The sequence below is a fragment of the Notolabrus celidotus genome, chromosome 2, assembly GCF_009762535.1.
Source record: "Notolabrus celidotus isolate fNotCel1 chromosome 2, fNotCel1.pri, whole genome shotgun sequence".
In the NCBI taxonomy this organism is placed as follows: domain Eukaryota; kingdom Metazoa; phylum Chordata; class Actinopteri; order Labriformes; family Labridae; genus Notolabrus; species Notolabrus celidotus.
In genome coordinates this window covers 18,943,468-18,960,428 of record NC_048273.1, presented here as the reverse complement: position 1 = coordinate 18,960,428, position 16,961 = coordinate 18,943,468, and the positions used below count along the sequence as shown (strand labels likewise).

Below are 16,961 nucleotides of genomic sequence, written 5' to 3'. Positions count from 1 at the left end.
TGACTTCAGTTAAAGTACTTAAGTACTTGCTTTTAAATATACTGAAGTATTCAAAGTACTTCTTAAAAAATCCCCAAACTTTGTATTTTCACAAAGCACAATCGCAGTCAAGACTAAATAGGAGTACATTCTGTTACATTGTGTTTATTTAGAAACCATTACTTGAAATCTCTTAAAACTATACCATGGAATAAAAACAGACACTAAGTTACTCCAAACACAGTCAACTTAGTTTGAAATGTTCATCTGGAATGAAACAAATGTTACGTAGCTCAACACACTTTCTCAGGTTGTTCTCAATGTACTTTAACAGTACTCAAGTAAATCTACTTAAGTAGGCTACAGTACTCAAGTAAATTTACTCTGTTTACTGTCCACCACTGAAAAAGACAGAGGGACCCAAAAACATAACTTCACTATAATGGCACTGGTTGTTTATGTCTCTACTACTTTTTAGTCGTGATTATATATTCAAACATGTGAAAATACGAGTTATATTTATGAACAGTTTTCTACGTGAGAGTTTGAGAGAAAACACTGGACAGCGCCCGTGGTTCGACCCCGGTGAGGGATGGAGAGCTTGATTCTGAAAGAATGTAAGTCGAAGTAACCACTGAGCTACACCAGCGCATTGTCTGCAGAGAGAAATAATCTTTATAAAGGCAGTGGTGGACAAAGTACACAGCTTCATTATATAGATCAAAGTATTGATCCTCCAGGTCAAGTATTACTCTAATACAGGTGAACGTTGCTCTGTCAAATTATTACTTGAGTTAAAGTACTTAAGTACTTGCTTTTAAATATACTTAAGTATTCAAAGTACTTCTTAAAATATCTCAAAACGTTGTATTTTCACAAAGCACAAGTGCAGTCAAGACTAAATAGGAGTACATTCTGTTACATTACGTTTATTTAGAAACCATTACTTGAAATCTCTAAAAACTATACCATGGAATAAAAACAGACACTAAGTTACTCCAAACACAGACAACTTAGTTTGAAATGTTCATCTGGAAAGAAACAAATGTTACGTAGCTCAACACTCTTTCTCAGGTTAGACAGTGAATTTGTGTATGTTTGGGCAGAGTGGGAAACGAGGAGAACATTTCAAACGATACGTCTCATTCTTCATTTCAAAAACCTCTTAACACGGGCTGAAGATATGACCATGGGTACTCAGGTGGAGAATTTTAGCCATCATTACCACCTCTAAATGAACTGCCTGGTCTGAGTGAAATTTGTTCTGTGTTTGCTCCACGTTCAACCGTGGAGACGCACGATATACAGGTACGGCTAAACCACTGAGACAAACAGAACTACACAAACACATTTTACTGTCTTAGGAGTCAGATTTAAGAAAAGAGAAGGAAATTCATGAGCTGACTTCAAAGCAAAAGTAGTGAGTAACTAGAGCATTGATAGAAATGTAGTGGAGTAAAAACTACAATAATTGTCTTCTAAATGCAGTGGAGTAAAAGTATCAAGTTCCCCCCAAAAATAATACTGAAGTAAAATACAGATACTGAAATAATGTACTTTAACACTACTCAAGTAAATTTACTCTGTTACTGTCCACCTCTGAAAAAGGCACCCAAAAACATAACTTCACTAAAATGGCACTGGTTGTGCATGTCTCTACTTTTTTTTTAGTCGTGATTATATATTCAAACATGTGAAAATATGAGTTATATTTATGAACAATTTTCAACGCGAGAGTTTGAGAGAAAACGCTAGACAGCGCCCGTGGTTCCGACCCCGGTGTAGGATAGAGAGCTTGCATCAAATAGAATTAAGTCGAAGTAACCACTGAGCTACACCAGCGCGATGTCTTCCGTTAGAAATAAGCATTATAAAGGTAAAATCAAATACTAATGATATGTTTTATAATGTAATGTATTGGGTAGAAAATATTCTACAGTATTATGAACCACCTAACCAAGGTGTTTTGCATAACTGTGTAGAGCAAAACTACCAAAAAGTACTTTATTTTCAGAATGAGCTCAACCCGGAAAAACAAGCTTCTCCTTCCTCGGCAGGCAACATGAATGATGCGTTCTGGTGCTCATCAGATGGTCGGGATTAGGAAGGCAACATTTGTAAACTGCATTTAAATTTACATTTCATAACCAATTGTGAAATAATAATATGTGTTACTTTTTATCTGTAAAACTCTGTTAGCCTAGTGTAACAATTTACAAATACGCCTAAAGGGGAATTTTGAAAATACATGAGTAAGTAATAATGATATATCACATACATGTGCACTACTTGATTTCCGGTGCAATACCTCATAACCATGTGCAATATTGTAATTTATTCCATATTCCATTTATTTATGGTTATATTAATCTACTACATGTGCACTCTGGCTTAGGCTAATTTAACTTATTTCATGTCTTTAAAAGTACTTACATACCTTTCTTTGTACAGATAGTATTTTTATTTTTATTTAGAATTTTTGAATTTGTGTTTAGGTTTATACATTTATTGTCCTTCCTGTCTTATTAAGTACCAGTGTTCCATTCACCAAGTCAAATTCCATGGCAATAAAGTTTTCTTGAATCTTGAAATAGGAAATTGAACAGCCGACATTGACTGTTGACTCATAATTCCGTGTAGAATAATGAAGCCAGTTCTTCTATCTACTCGTCAGGTAGGGTACCGAGTTTTCTACAACTTTATCAGCTGCTGTTCACTCTTTTGGGGAGACTTTACACCAGCCTCATGCTGTTTTCTTAGTTGACATTTATTTTTTCCAACACCACATGAACGCAACAAGACAAGCTCTCACAGAGATGGTTCAAAGTTGACGTAACCAGCTGGGTGTAGAGTGTGAGAAGAAATAAAGAATATTCAATTATTCAACTTTACAAGTGGCTATAATAGAGGCAAGTGAATTCATGCAATAGAAACAAGAGTGAATACATCCTCACGAACCTTTGGTGTTGTTGTATCAGCCATGGACGGCAATAAACTACGTGTCAATTCTCTTTGTATTTCCAAATAACAGTTTATAGTGGTTTATTACAGTTCTTTGACCTTTATGAGGCTATAAAACTGTTCGGTGCATTTGTTGGTCAGATTGAGATAAAACACTGGACAGCGCCCGTGGTTCGATCCCTTGGAGGGATAGAGGTTTTTTCTAATAGAAGTCGAAGTAACCACTGAGCTAAGCCAGTGCAAATACAGTTGTGAGAAATATACATTATAAAGGTAACATCAAAGAAAACAGGAAGCACAGGGTTTATTATCACATAGCTATCTGGAATATGAACAACTGTTGTATTTTTTATATGAATTTGTTTAGGGTTAAAGGCCCTGTGAGGAGTTTTGAACTGGCTGAGAAACAGACTGAAAATGATACTGATGCCTCTTTATAACCTTCATTAGTAAACGAGACCATCAGCAACAACACTGACACCTTCTCTGTTGTCGTTTTTAATGCCTGAAACCGCCCTGAGGGGGTAGGTGTCAGACCAGATGATGGACATCTTGCTTTAGAAACAGCCTTTATTTTACTGTTTTCATGGAAACTGATCACATTGCCTGATAAAGTTGACTGGTAAAAAACAACAGGATGAGTTTTTGGTTGAAAACACTACTTTTGCATGTTTAGGAAAATAAGAGGTATCACTTTGTCCACAAGGGGTACCAGAATTGATACAAAACAAAAGTTCCTCGCAGCAGCTTTAACTTTATGTACACAACAGAATTTACAAATATTTACCACTCCAACAAAAAAAAAGTGGTTCTGTGAGTTCGAGGACGTCCATGAATAGATACAAAAAACCCAGATGACATCAGACAGGCCATAATTAAAGAAATAAGACAAAGTGTAATGTTGAAGTTTATTGTGTTTTAATGTTTGACTCTGTTGACAAGGTGGAACTTAAAACATACAATAGTCTATTTACAATTTAAACAAAAGTCCACAGATCATAATGAAGAGAAAAGTAAAACACACCATATGTTAGAGAATAAAGGCAAACAAATAAATACAAGTTATTCAGATCATCCTGATCAAATTCATGAATGAAAAAAATACATTATGAAAATAAGTAAATTAGGGGACAAACTAAATTTGATGCTAATTTTAAACTAAAGAGACAAAAGACAGAGCTTTGCATTTCTATGTATGTTTTGGGAAATATTATTTTGGTTCATATATCATTCTTAAACCTGTCTTATGTCTAATAGAAATTAAAAAAAAAAAACTTAAACCTCCATAGTGATACTTAGTGTGTAAAACTGGCGTGCAGAAGCAACTACAAAGCAGCTGACAGATTTGGTATTACTTCAGACTTGCAGTTATCCATATAGCCTACACTTATACCTCTGTCAGATTACTATTACAAAAACCCTGAAAGCTTTATAAATTGGTACATTTTAAAAGTAGCTGTAATAGCAGCTATCTGCAGCTATCTTTCCTGTGACAGGAACTGTGTTGTGACTCCTAACACAAACTCATTAAAGATGAACATTGTGAGCGAGAAGAGACCTGCAATATTATATTAGCTGTTTTTTCAGAGGTGAAAGATTAAGTTATTTAGTGCCATTTCCATTGTGAGTCATGTCAGAACTGCCAGGCAACTGCCCTGCAGAACTTGGTCCACTTTGCCATTTGCATTTGTAACTTCTTTTTTTTGTTATCTTACATCCTTTATTCAAAGTGGCAAAGGCAGAAGCTTAACAACACCTGTTAAATCATTTCATATTTTTCAAATAAATAAAATGTTGGAAAAACTTTTAAACAAAATATACACATTTTGCCAAGATTTTTTCAGGAATTTGATCTGTCCACCTCAGGGGATTTGGTATTTTTCTCATTGGGACAGTATTTGGTTTGCATATTACTATTTACATTTATTTTATCACACACGTACAAGTAAACAGACATTCTTAGCTCACCCCTTACAGCCGTATATTTAACTCTTTAATGTCATGCATCAACATAAAAACAAGCAGATCATGAGGTTGAAAACAAAACTACAGGACTTACACATCTTAATTTATAGGGAAGTCTTAAGAGGGTCTTAATGAGTAAATGTCACAGAAGCCCACAGGTCCTCTGGGGAAGCTACTTCTTGCATCGACATAAATATCTTATTTAAGTTGCACTTGATATTTTTCATTGTTAACATTTTTAAATGGTTACTCAGCTGACTTTTTTTTCTGTAAAAAAAAACACCCAAAACAGTTGAATGTAAAGGAGTTCATTTCTGTAAGTCAGTGATTACATAACTTATCCCTCATGTTGTCTGGCTGTCTGTAACAAGGACCCTCCACAGGGACAGACTGACCACAGGCAACAGTAAGGCTGGAGCTCTATGCACCTGTAAGCCTGTGGTGGCGGGACAGGAAATTGTTTTTTCTGAAAGGGAAGGAAAGAAAGAGTTCATTCGTATTTGCTGGATTATTTTGCTTTGTACACCCCAAACACCCACGCTGCTGAAACGCAACGTTGTAGTAGCAGTCCAAAGTTCAGCACTGCATATCATTACACAATAATTAAGTGTAACAAATTTTCCATTAACTTAACAGTTTTTGTATTATTATTTAATTTCAGGGGCTTAAACCAAGCAAACTCCAAACAAACAACAGAGTCATACAATTCGCGATTCCACTTTTTTTTTTTTTAATAAATACACAACCAAAGTACAAAAAGCCAGCGGTTTAGGTAAAATGTAACAATGGAAGTGAGTTTTAAAAAGAGATATAAAAGAGGACATATAAGCCCTTTTTGTAATGTGAGTTGGCAACAGTGCTGTAATGCAGTGATTCCCAAAGTGGGCGTTGGGACCTCTTAATGGTCACAAGACACTAATGAGGGGGTCACGTGATGCCTTACCAAACGTTTTATATAGATAATTAGAAATTTCACATTAAACCATTATTGCAAAGAAATCAAAAAAAAAAATGTATTTAAATAAAACCATGCAGATAAAAATGGTTTAATTGGTTTTCTGACTCTGTTACCTCGTGACCTCAGAGGTCAAGTGGCAGATAAAGGACAGTGTTAATTGCAGCTTGTCAATGTACCGCAGCAACATGTGCACATAATACTTACCTTCAATTATGGCTATCAACACGTTAAAGAACATTACCTTGTTTTACAATTTTTGGTGGTTTATTTATTTAGGCGTTGAAGGGGTGATTATTGTATTGGCATTTCTCCAAAATAATCTGGCAGAGTTAATCTTCCAGCAAAATAGTGCTCACAGAGTGTAGCTGTAGAGGATGTGACTTTGTAAATCATTTGTGTCTTTGCCTTTTTGATTTCTATCAAAAGTTCTGAAAAAAAAAAAACCTTCCTCAGGGCAAAAATCTGCTCAGCTCACTGCTGATGATAACGTGAACGCCGCGCTAGGTAAATCTATAAACCCTCAGATTGTTTTCAAAAACAGAAACTAATACTTACTCTTTCCTTTGGCCGGTGTCAAGTTTATGTCAATGGTCTTAATTTCTTGCCTTTCTTTTCGTGTAAGTTTGCAGCTGTAGTTTGTATCCTGGTTCTGTGGAATGATGAGCTGGCACTTCTGATTCGATTCAATTCGGTAGCCGTCCGATGTGAAGAATTCACAGTCAAAGGGAGGGGAGCCATGGCAGGGTGCATATCTGCATTCCAACCTTTAACACATCAGGAAGTTGTGGTCACTTTTTTTGAATGCTTGATCTTTTAAAAAAAGTGATAAGATTGGATGTCAAAGTAGACTGGATGCTTGTACCTGATTGTGTTATTCTTGGCGATGCAAGCAGTAAAAATTCCAAAATTTCCTTGCTTTTTGGCAGCAGCTGAACCTGCAACCAGATCAGAGGTATTAGTTAAAAACATTGTATTCTGTCTCAGCATTACTGCAAGCAAAATATCCCTTTCATTAAAAAATGTTTTTACTTGTTTATGACTCCAAACCTCTATCTCTATAGCTTGTTCTTAACCCCAACTTGTTGATTACAGCAGCTTTCACATCAGCAACATTTTTCAAAATATGATGCTTAAGGGACACTATAGCATTGTATGTAGACACCGTCCTCTAGCTTGTTGTTCTGACGACCAAATATGAAAAGTGTAAAAGGCCACTTGGCAGTCTGCAACAATGGTCATCATTGTCTGGGAAACCGGGTCTTGAATGAAACCGATAGACTTTTCTGAAAACGTGTTGCTGGCATCAAATTTAAAATGAGCACATTTTTCAAAATCTGCTTTGAATCACCTTTTACCCAAGGTCTTGACTTTATGGGATTCAAGGTTGTAAATTACTACCTCTCATTGGATGTTGATTTAAAATAAATAACTTCATTTTTTAATTGTGCTTACCTGAGAAGAAAAGGAGAAGAGCCACAGAGACGAGCATTGTCCTGATCAAACTGTTACAACCTACAAGAACAAAAACATTGTGGAGTGGATTAGGGAAAAAAATACATATGAATAGGTTTCTTTTTGCATTTCCAAATGGTACTTTATGACCATTCCATATAGAGACTACAAGTCATTTCATAGGAACAAATATAAAGTAGCAAATATAAATGCAGCTGAATAGTGGAAGTGAGTATTATGAGGATTGAAGTACTAATAAATGTTTAATATCATAATTGATCCTCTTCTCTTCAGCAGCAGTGCATACACAGTAGATTTGTTAGCTAGTAAATACCATCAAACTATTAAGTCAAAGCAAGCATTTGACTTGTCTTTCACTTTCATAGGCTTCAGATTGAGAACAGTGCCCATTTGTGACCACAGTGTTATGCTATAAGTAATGCCTTTAGCCTTCTATCTTACTACATGGTCAGACTGTTTGGTCTGACCAACAGGTCTCATGCGCTCTACGAAGATGTCACTATGTATAAAATGTTAATCAGTATCTTACCGATGATCTGCTTTTTCTTCTTTTATCTTCTGTGTCACGGAGCAAAGGATGGCATAAATCCTAAAACAGATGTTATCAATGGGCTGGGCACTATGAGGGAAGCTGGGTGGGGACGTTTGTTGTGAGAAAGCTTTAACCCTTCGAGGTCTTGAGTGTCTAAAAAAAAAAGTGTGTTCATCCATATTTTTCAGGAGGAACCTTCCAGTGTTTTCTTATTCCTAGAATCTGAAAGTCAACAAAGCTTAATGATAGAAATGTGTGCTGAAATTGTAACAAAAAAGGAAATCATGGTGACAAACATACTGGTCAAAGTCCTCATGTGCAAATAAAAAAATATTTCTTAGCATAACTAATTTGTTTTGTATTGTGCACATCTCTTAGGGCTATTATAAGTGCAAAAAACCTTGTGGTCTATCAATCTGCATCACAGACAGTGTTTTAACTGTTGTTGTTGTGATCATAGAATGTATAAAACATGAACATCACTTCAGTGACATCATTTCTAAAGAGGCACTTTAAAGCCCAACAATGATGAGCATGATATCTATAATACAGCTATATAAATGTAATTGTAATTTTATGCCTTGCAAAATAATAACGCAACAGAAAAATGTAGTATATTTGTACAATACTACATCTTTGTGAGTATCTTGGTTGCATTATGTTCATAGCTCTGTTTTTCTGACCACTATTACCTGAACACAGCACCAACTACTAATGTATTTCACAAGAACGTATTACAGACACATTTATGGGAAAGGAGGAAGAGACCGGTTAAAATGGCACACCTCTGTATTCATTCAACAGATGGTTTATTTTCCTGAATGTTCATCTTACTTTTAATATCTGATATGTCAATATAAGACCACGATGTGATGTTTGCATGTTTTTAAACATTTAGTCTTGCTGTCTTTGGGCTCTGCTTTTTATGAGGATTATTGTTTATCCCCTTTGTTTTTGATGTGTGTGTGTGTGTGTGTGTGTGTGTGTGTGTGTGTGTGTGTGTGTGTGCGTGCGTGCGTGCGTGCGTGTGTGTGCGTGTGTGACTGGTCTGTTGTATAACTCAGTTTCTTCTTGTTGGAAAATGATCCTGTCATTATTGTGCCAGATTCACAATGTAGAACAACAATTATTTTATCATTCTCTGTGGCTCATGCAACTGCGTGTTATTACGACCTTTTAACTGGAAATTAAGTGTGTGCTAGTCATTAGTGCATTAGTACTAATGGATGTGGATTGTATTGTGATTTCATTTCCAGGATCTTGATCCCTAAAGAGAGGCTAGAAAACACCATCGCTTCAAAACAGGGAAAGGAAGCTGGTTTGAAATACAAAGTTCTTTGGAAATGACCACAGATGGAAATGTAGAAAACATTATTTAATTTGCGAGAGATGTTCAGTTCTTTATGTTATCAAGATCTCAGCACTCAGTCATACATTATAAATATAATTGAAACCATAGCCGGCTAAAGGATGGGCTAGATAGGAGGTAGAGTCAGCAAACTCTACATAAACACTCAACAGTTTAACATTAAATGCTCAAGGCAAAAGCTGGCTGACTATTAAGTCAATGACAGTTTTTCCTCCAAAGTGAGAGGGACAGCTTGCACAGAGCCAAGCAGCTAATTAATTGATTCCAGGCTCTAACACATTGTTATTTTATTTCACTTAATGATACGCAGGATAACATGTAAATGTGTTTTCACCATCCCCTGTGTCCTCTCCCAGTCTGATTCATAGAAGATGAGGAGAATGTGTAAAGTAGTTGAAACAGAGGAGGAAAAAAGGCAAATGATGGGGGGAAAAGAAGGGGAGAGGTAAAGAAAGAAGAGTAAAACACAGAGATTGGGCGAGACGGCCTATATTGATGAAAATGACGTTGTAGCTCGTTGTCTGTCTTACACTGATGGGAAAGGTATACTTTGTGTTTTTACCACCTTTCGTTAGCAAGTTATTGATCCGAGAAGGTCGAATCTGTGAATATCTTTCTAACTTTACCCAACTGTGTTGACATACTAATATAAATGCCATCCACATTTAGAGACATTAATATTTCCAAGTGTCTCATTCCGAGTAGGAAATAAAAGCAAATCGATAGCTACATTGGAAGGATTTCACCTGCTGTGGGTGGACAGGATACAGGAGAGCAAGACTGAACTAACTGGTGAAGAAGGCCAGCTCAGTCCTGGACCCTGTGGAGGTGGTGGCTGACAGGATAATTATCGCCAAGCAGCATTTTTTTTTAATATATATATATATATTCTTAATGGAATTCTTGTACTGTACACCTTCTTGTTTGCTGCTGTAACTCCCTGAATTTCCCCGTTGCAGGATGAATCAAGGAGTATCTTATCTTATCTTATCTGAAAGCAGCGCCATGACTACCCACTGTGTCTTATCCTAGCGACGATTGTGATTATGCAAACTTTTCTCACAATTATGAGATCTGGACGTCATAATAACGAGATAATGGGTCTTATTTTATTTTTTTTGTTGAATGCAATGCGCTTCCGTACTAATGTTATGTGGATCTGCAAAAGTGTATTACTCGACTGTGTTGGAGAAAAAAACAAATACAATTTTCTTTATTGATGATACCTGTTGATTTGGGATGGTCCTCCTGAGTCTCCCAACATTTCTTCAAAATTGTCAATGGATTTATATTTACCTGTCTCGCTTGTTCTCCAGAAGATAGCAGCAGAATCAGCAGGTTGGCAGGAACAGAATTCAAATGTTTCAAACGGCTGTGGATGGTTTGCAAAAGTTAAGCATCACTTAGGTCAAAAGACAGGCGTGATGTTTCTGATGTAGACTTCTAGAACATAAAACCCAGCTTTCCACTCAAGACTTAAGTAAGATCAATTACTGCAGTCTCCATGGATGAATATCTCCAGGAACTACGAAAAAAAGATGTATATGTTACGTTTTTTAGTTTAAATTCAGTATTCATTATCAATACTTTCAGCGATATCATCCTTTCTGTGACAGAGCAAAATGTCAGGTGCTGATGTGTCTCTATATAAGTGCATTTTTAACTAACTGTACATGTGACCTACTACGACAGTCATTTGTCTTTACAAAGCACTGCTTCTAAAAAAGATAGATGCCTCTTTTTGGGAGAGATTTATAGAAAAGTGATTAATAAACTGTCATAGTTCATAGTTTACATTAAAAAAATCTACATTCACTAAATTTGACAAGCGTGTTGTGTGATATAAACAACGTGGACCTTAATGTCTGTGCATCATCAAAACACATGGCAACACAAGTTACAAGCATCACGTGTATTATCATGTTAATACTAATAACCATAACAGTTCACATCATTCAGTCCCAACCATACACTCTCTGTTTACACATTATTACACATCAGAACATCTTCCTCATAATCCAGACAAACTTGCAGACATCATTCAACAGCAGTCTGGGAAGTACATTAGTATTACATTTCACACAAAGTCGGCCAAAGCTGTGCTTCAGCAGAACCTGCTCATTCTGGGACTGTTAAACCTGAATGGCTGGTATGGTACAGCTGCGTGAAGTTCATTTTAGAAAACAGGAAAGATGGGTTCATGGACATTGGGGTTTTAGAGATATCGTGGCACGACTTATGCATGAAGGCTTGGTTTGTGTTTTTGTTGTTTCAGGGGGAAAAAGTGGCGTGTGCTGCTCCCATTTCCCTTTGCTGTGTGAGAAACAGTTCTTATCCGGGGCTTGTGGTTCGGCAGGGTCATGGTTAAGGTATGGAGAAGATGTTGTCCTTTGCAGCCGTTGTGACAAGACTTGTTGTGCTTATTTAAGTCCTTGTTTCAAAATGTCTTGTGCAGGTGCAGAAAAGTAAACGCATAAGTCTGAGAAAAAGGTGCCCTTTCTTTATCCTAATAACCCTCCCTCAGTGAGCACCGTCCATAACATTACATGAAGAATTAACTTTTCAAACTTACTGTACATTAACCAAGGCACAAGCTAACGTTTCAGGGAGCAGGTTTCTCTCATTAAGAGCACAAAGAAATGAGAAGTGCAGCAAGACACCTGCACCATTTCTTTGAATTAGCATGAATGTTACAAAGGAGAGAGACAAATGGCTGGTCCATCATTATGAGGCTACAGAGAAAAAGTCATTGTTCTGTCTCAACTGGATTCATCAACATTTACCATCACACAGAAAAATGGTACAAAAAGGTGCTGGGTAAAACCATGTCCAGTTCTGACTAAGGACAACAAACTTTGGACACATTTGCAGATCCTTGATTGGTTCCCACTGACAACAGCCAGGAAAACCTCCATTTTTTGACACTCTGGATTCTGTCTACATGCCAGTTATAGTCTTTCCTTTCTTCTCTCAGCTATATCTCATGACCACCTGCACTATTTGTTCTGCTCTGCCCAGGTCAGGCATCATCATCCATATAAGGTATGTCTGGGTCAGAAAAACGTCTCTGGCCCTTTGAGGCCTGTGCGTCCTGCTGCTGGTGCTGAAGTACTGCAGGTGTTGAAGTGGCGATGGAAGAGGAGGAGGAGGAAGAGGAGGGAGGGCAGGAGGAAAAATGCAGCAACAAGTCCCTCCCTGGGCTGTCGATGTACAAGGACTGAGTGCTATCTTTGCGACGGCCAGGCTGCTCTCTTCTCTTCACCGAATATTGTGCTGCTCGACTTCCAGGAGGCAGACACGTTGACGCAGAATGGGAGAGGACGCCGGGGGGAAGTTTAACTGTGTCTGGGATGATGGGATTGCGACGTTGCAGCAGATGCCTGAAGGAGGCATTGGAGTATTCAGAAGTTGAAGAAGCGCAGCTGAACACAGAGGAAGTGGAGCTCGCAGGGGTGAGGTTTGACATAGAGAGGCGTCCACTTGGGACTTTAGGTCGCTGGGCCAGGTCTGGCGGTTTGGGTGGGCATGCTGGCCTGATTCTTCTCAGCAGGGATCCACCTAGTCCTGGAAGAAAGGAGGAAGAGTTGAGGAAGACAGACTTGTTTTCTTTAAAGCGTATTAAATTCACACAGTCCAGAGAGGGTGAGGACCAATGGAAGATCATGCAACCATGTTAACAACTAGACTTCTGTTCAGTAAGGCAAAAAATTAGTTGAAAGTTTGATCAAAAATGTCATGCCAATTGTCCGGCGAAGTAATTGGGATAAAAGTTGTGCATGCTTCTGTAACGTCCATGCATTTAGGAGTGTGCGGACGTACGCACACAAACACAAGCACACAAAAACAAACAAACACGGTTGCTGTTCCTCCGACCTGCTGTGTTACAGAGCAGACGTCACCGCCCCCATCACCATCACTGGTCCAGACCTGCACCACAAAAGACAGGAAGGGCCAAACCCAGCGGCCCCGTGGTCCGGTCAGAAACCCACAGGTGAGCGAGAGAAACAGGTAGAAGGAGGAAGAGGCAGGCTTTAATACTGACCTTCAGGCTCTGAACTGTTGATAGAAGAGCGCTGCTGCTCATCTAACAGGCTCTCAGAGCTCAGCGAGGCTTCAGAGTCCAAGTTCTCCTGGTCTGAGCCAGGCTGCTCCATCTCTGGAAGTCTGCAGGCCAGATCCTCTCTGCAGGGAACAAAAAAATCAGAGATATGAGAGAATAGAGAAAAGGTGTTGAACAGTGTGAAGAGGGGGGGAAATGCAGAAAGCATCCTTACTTCTCCTGCTTGATGGACTTGATTCGCTCCACCAAGTTCTTCTCAGCCTCTGTGTCGGAGTCCAAAGGCTCGTTCTCAGGGACTACACTGAGATCTGGACTGGGCTTCTCATGGACCTGCAGAAAACCAATCATCACACTCACTGAACTAACTACTTTTTTTTTAACCAAATCTGAAACTGGTTTCTGAAACTGGTTTCAGATTCTGTTAGTGAGGAAAAAAAGAGGGGCAGGGTGGTGCCTGTGGTTTTCATGCATCTGCACAGCATTCCTGCAGAGATAATATAAACCAGAATAACTTCCCGGTAGTTATAAAAAACGCTGCAATCCAAAAGAAGCTAGTTCACACATATACTTCCACCATGTTACAAATACACTGGTGTGAAGGAGACACGATGCACCACACCCAAACAAAGAGAGATGAAACATCATACACAAGCTCTCACACTTCTAACTTCCTGTAAAACAACTATTGTTATGACACCAACCCAGAGCCATGTAGTCTTCTCATAAAGAGGACAAGAATAACTGCACAGCAACATGCAAACTGCTACCAGTTAGTTAGGAAGAGTAAAAGGGGATTAGGGGAAGAAGGATACAAATAAAACACAAAGGCAGAGCACCACCCACATCTACCATGCCATGCACAGGCAGTAATACATGGCACTATGATGTACACTATGACTACTGGAGCTACTGTACTAGTAGAACTCGATGATACATACCACCACTCCTTTGTAAGGAGCTGAGAACCTGAGAGGTAAGTGCCAGAAGTGCTAAAGAGAGACAAGGAACATTGGCCATGTTACCCATGTACCCTGATGACAAGTTTCTGAAGCTGGGACTACTGTGTCATCTTTATGATACAAGAAATAATCTACTGGTAAATTAACATGTACAGCAAAACAAAGTAGAGGTACTTATATATGAATTTTAAAATGAATAAACATTATGCCTGTTGGAAGCTGAGCATTCGCCTGTTCTCTTGAACAAAGTAAAGATCCAGCTGAGGCGGGGCTTCGTTTCTCACCGTGTTCTGTCTCTTCAGTTTGAGCTGGTTTACAGCCAGAGCCTCTGCGTACTCCAGCTGCTCGATCTCCTCCATCTTCTCATTGTAGCGTCTGATTTGCTCATTGATGAGCATCTCCACACACCTACGGGAAGAGCAGCGTTGAAATATATGTGATCCTTAAATGCACTAATACAGGATACTCTTCATCATCATCGTATTTGATTTTTGCATTCATGGCGGTCTTACGTGGTTGTCTTGGCGACATCCTTCATGCTGAGCAGCGGGTCCGCAGTGTCTGGGCAGCGCAGGATACACGGGGCAAAAACTATTGCCAGCGAGTTTGGTGACATACGGTTGTGAGCCTCCCCTTTACACACCCTGCGAGAGGATTCATAGGTTAGCATGTAGTTCAGCTGCTAACAGTTATTAGAGGTGTGAAAAAATATTGATACAGCAATATATGCCGATACTTTGACCTCCGATAAAATATCGATATTTTGTCAAAATAAAAAATCACATTTTAGCCAAGTTGGAACTAAAATACAACTTCAGGTCATCTGTGTTTGTATGGATGCAAGTGAAATAAGCCACTGTAGAAAATCTAGTGTGTGCAACAAGAGGGCTTCACGGTCTTAACAGATAGATGTCTTGATCACATCCACATATACAAGATGACTTATCATCTTCTTACCTGACCAGGTGGAAGACAAGTCTCTCCAATGTGTTGAAGTTTGCTTGTGGGAGTTGCTCCAACCATTTGTATATAGCTTGAAGCTGCTCCTGCTTCTCTGGCAGTTCTATGGAGAGGAAAAAACACAAATGAGAGGCACCCCAAAGTCAACAATAATCTCTCATAGTTCACTGTAATTTGAGTCCATCTTGGATGTCAAATTTTGGTTCAACTACTAAAAAAATGAAAATCTAAATCCAATCAAATGTACTGTCAACAGTCCAAAGCCCTGCAGAAGATAAGTAAACGCTTAACAACAGGCCAGCTGACAAAATGTGCTCTGTAAAATGCTGCCCCCTGGTGGATAATGTCCTTCTTACCCACTGCATGCAAGAAGTCATTATAATGTATGAAGGTCATGAGTGGATCTGGCAGCTCCCTCAGCCACTGTTTCACCAGGCCTGTCACTGTGTGGATGGGATAGTCCTCAAGACAGACCAGGTGGGGGTCTGAAAGCATTGACAGAACAATCAGTAAAGGAGCCATAGAGGTTTTTTTGGTGCAGAATCTGTGAATCAAAAATAAAGGAGTCTTACTAACCAGTCTCCAGCCGCTGGTGCAGCTCTTTGATGCGGTTAGCAGAGCCGGACTTCCGGTAGATGCCCTCAGTGTAGAGGCCCTGCATCTCCACGTGCTCCAGCATCATTTCCAGCACCATAGGTACTGGGTTTTTCTCACTGACCAGGTGACACACACGCACCCCAAAGTGCAGACCACCAGACTCCTCGTCACTCTGCAGATTCAGACAGACAGTATCCGTCAGTGAGATGTCTATTTATCAATTACTAAATCATTCTGAACAATGCAGGGCAATGCAGGAAAACGAAGAGAAGCAAGGTTCATATCTATGTTCTGTACTGTTTGCTAAAGCTCCAAAACTAGTACATTATATTATATGAGGAGACTCAGGTCCTTCAGTGTCTGCAGCAGGCTCCTGAAGACCTTCTATCAGTCTGTGGTGGCCAGTGCTCTCTTCTTTGCTGTGGCGTGCTGGGGTGGAGGTATCAAGACGGGTGAGGCCAGCAAGCTCAACAAGCTGGTTAAGAAGGCCCGCTCTGTGGTTGGCCTAGAACTGGACAGTCTGGAGTCAGTGGCTGAGAGGAGGTTGATGGACAAACTGCGAGCCATCCTGGACAACCCCTCTCACCCTCTCCATGATGAGCTGTGGCTGATGGGGAGCTCGTTCAGTCAGCGCATCATTCCACCACGGTGCAAGACTGAACGCTTCAGGCGCTCCTTTGTGCCCACTGCCATCAGACTGTTGAACAGTAATGGAGGCCACAGACTGCACCATGCTGACCACTGACACCCCCCCCCCCCCCCCCCTTGAACAGATCCATAACATCCCTGCTCGGTCTGTCACACTCCATCACTCCATCATCCCATCCTGAACTCTCTCTTGACTGCTGCTGGCACTATAATGTATAATATACTGTATTATATAATTATCTTGCTATATTATATTTTGTTAAATTACATTACTATTCTAAGTACAACTCATGGTCATATTACATACAAATATTCTTCTATTTATTGCTTAATTTGTCATTACCAACCATAATCACACCATGTCAACCTGTCACTACTGAAACATTTTTTTAATACTGCCTGTAATTACTGCTATTTAATTTAAACTCCATTTGTAACATTGTATATATCTAAATTGTATTCTAGCTTTATTATCTATTTTATTTTACTTATTTTATTTT

General features: G+C 39.1%; 1 protein-coding gene and 1 long non-coding RNA gene across 7 annotated transcripts in view; both read right to left on the bottom strand.

The window, feature by feature from the left end:
- Nucleotides 1-5,253: 5,253 nt before the first annotated feature.
- Nucleotides 5,254-6,822, bottom strand: LOC117824843. Its single transcript, XR_004633725.1, has 3 exons — nt 6,726-6,822; nt 6,419-6,627; nt 5,254-5,371 (listed from the first exon to the last, which is right to left on the bottom strand). It is a non-coding gene; the product is annotated as an uncharacterized LOC117824843 (long non-coding RNA).
- Nucleotides 6,823-11,134: 4,312 nt separating this feature from the next.
- The window catches only part of LOC117830117 (unconventional myosin-IXb), a 68,087-nt gene continuing 62,260 nt past the window's right edge, over nt 11,135-16,961 (bottom strand). For 4 of the 6 annotated variants that reach the window (XM_034708103.1, XM_034708079.1, XM_034708088.1 and 1 more), the window contains 9 exons: nt 15,793-15,985; nt 15,573-15,701; nt 15,214-15,319; nt 14,769-14,900; nt 14,541-14,664; nt 14,236-14,286; nt 13,512-13,627; nt 13,280-13,419; nt 11,135-12,801 (listed from right to left, as the gene is read on the bottom strand). In XM_034708103.1, coding sequence (XP_034563994.1) covers nt 12,257-12,801; nt 13,280-13,419; nt 13,512-13,627; nt 14,236-14,286; nt 14,541-14,664; nt 14,769-14,900; nt 15,214-15,319; nt 15,573-15,701; nt 15,793-15,985 — 1,536 coding nt within the window. In that variant the 3' untranslated portion in view covers nt 11,135-12,256. Of the gene's footprint in view, nt 12,802-13,110; nt 13,165-13,279; nt 13,420-13,511; nt 13,628-14,235; nt 14,287-14,540; nt 14,665-14,768; nt 14,901-15,213; nt 15,320-15,572; nt 15,702-15,792; nt 15,986-16,961 lie in introns of all 6 variants that reach the window. The other 2 variants (XM_034708116.1, XM_034708095.1) reach the window with 2 other exon arrangements.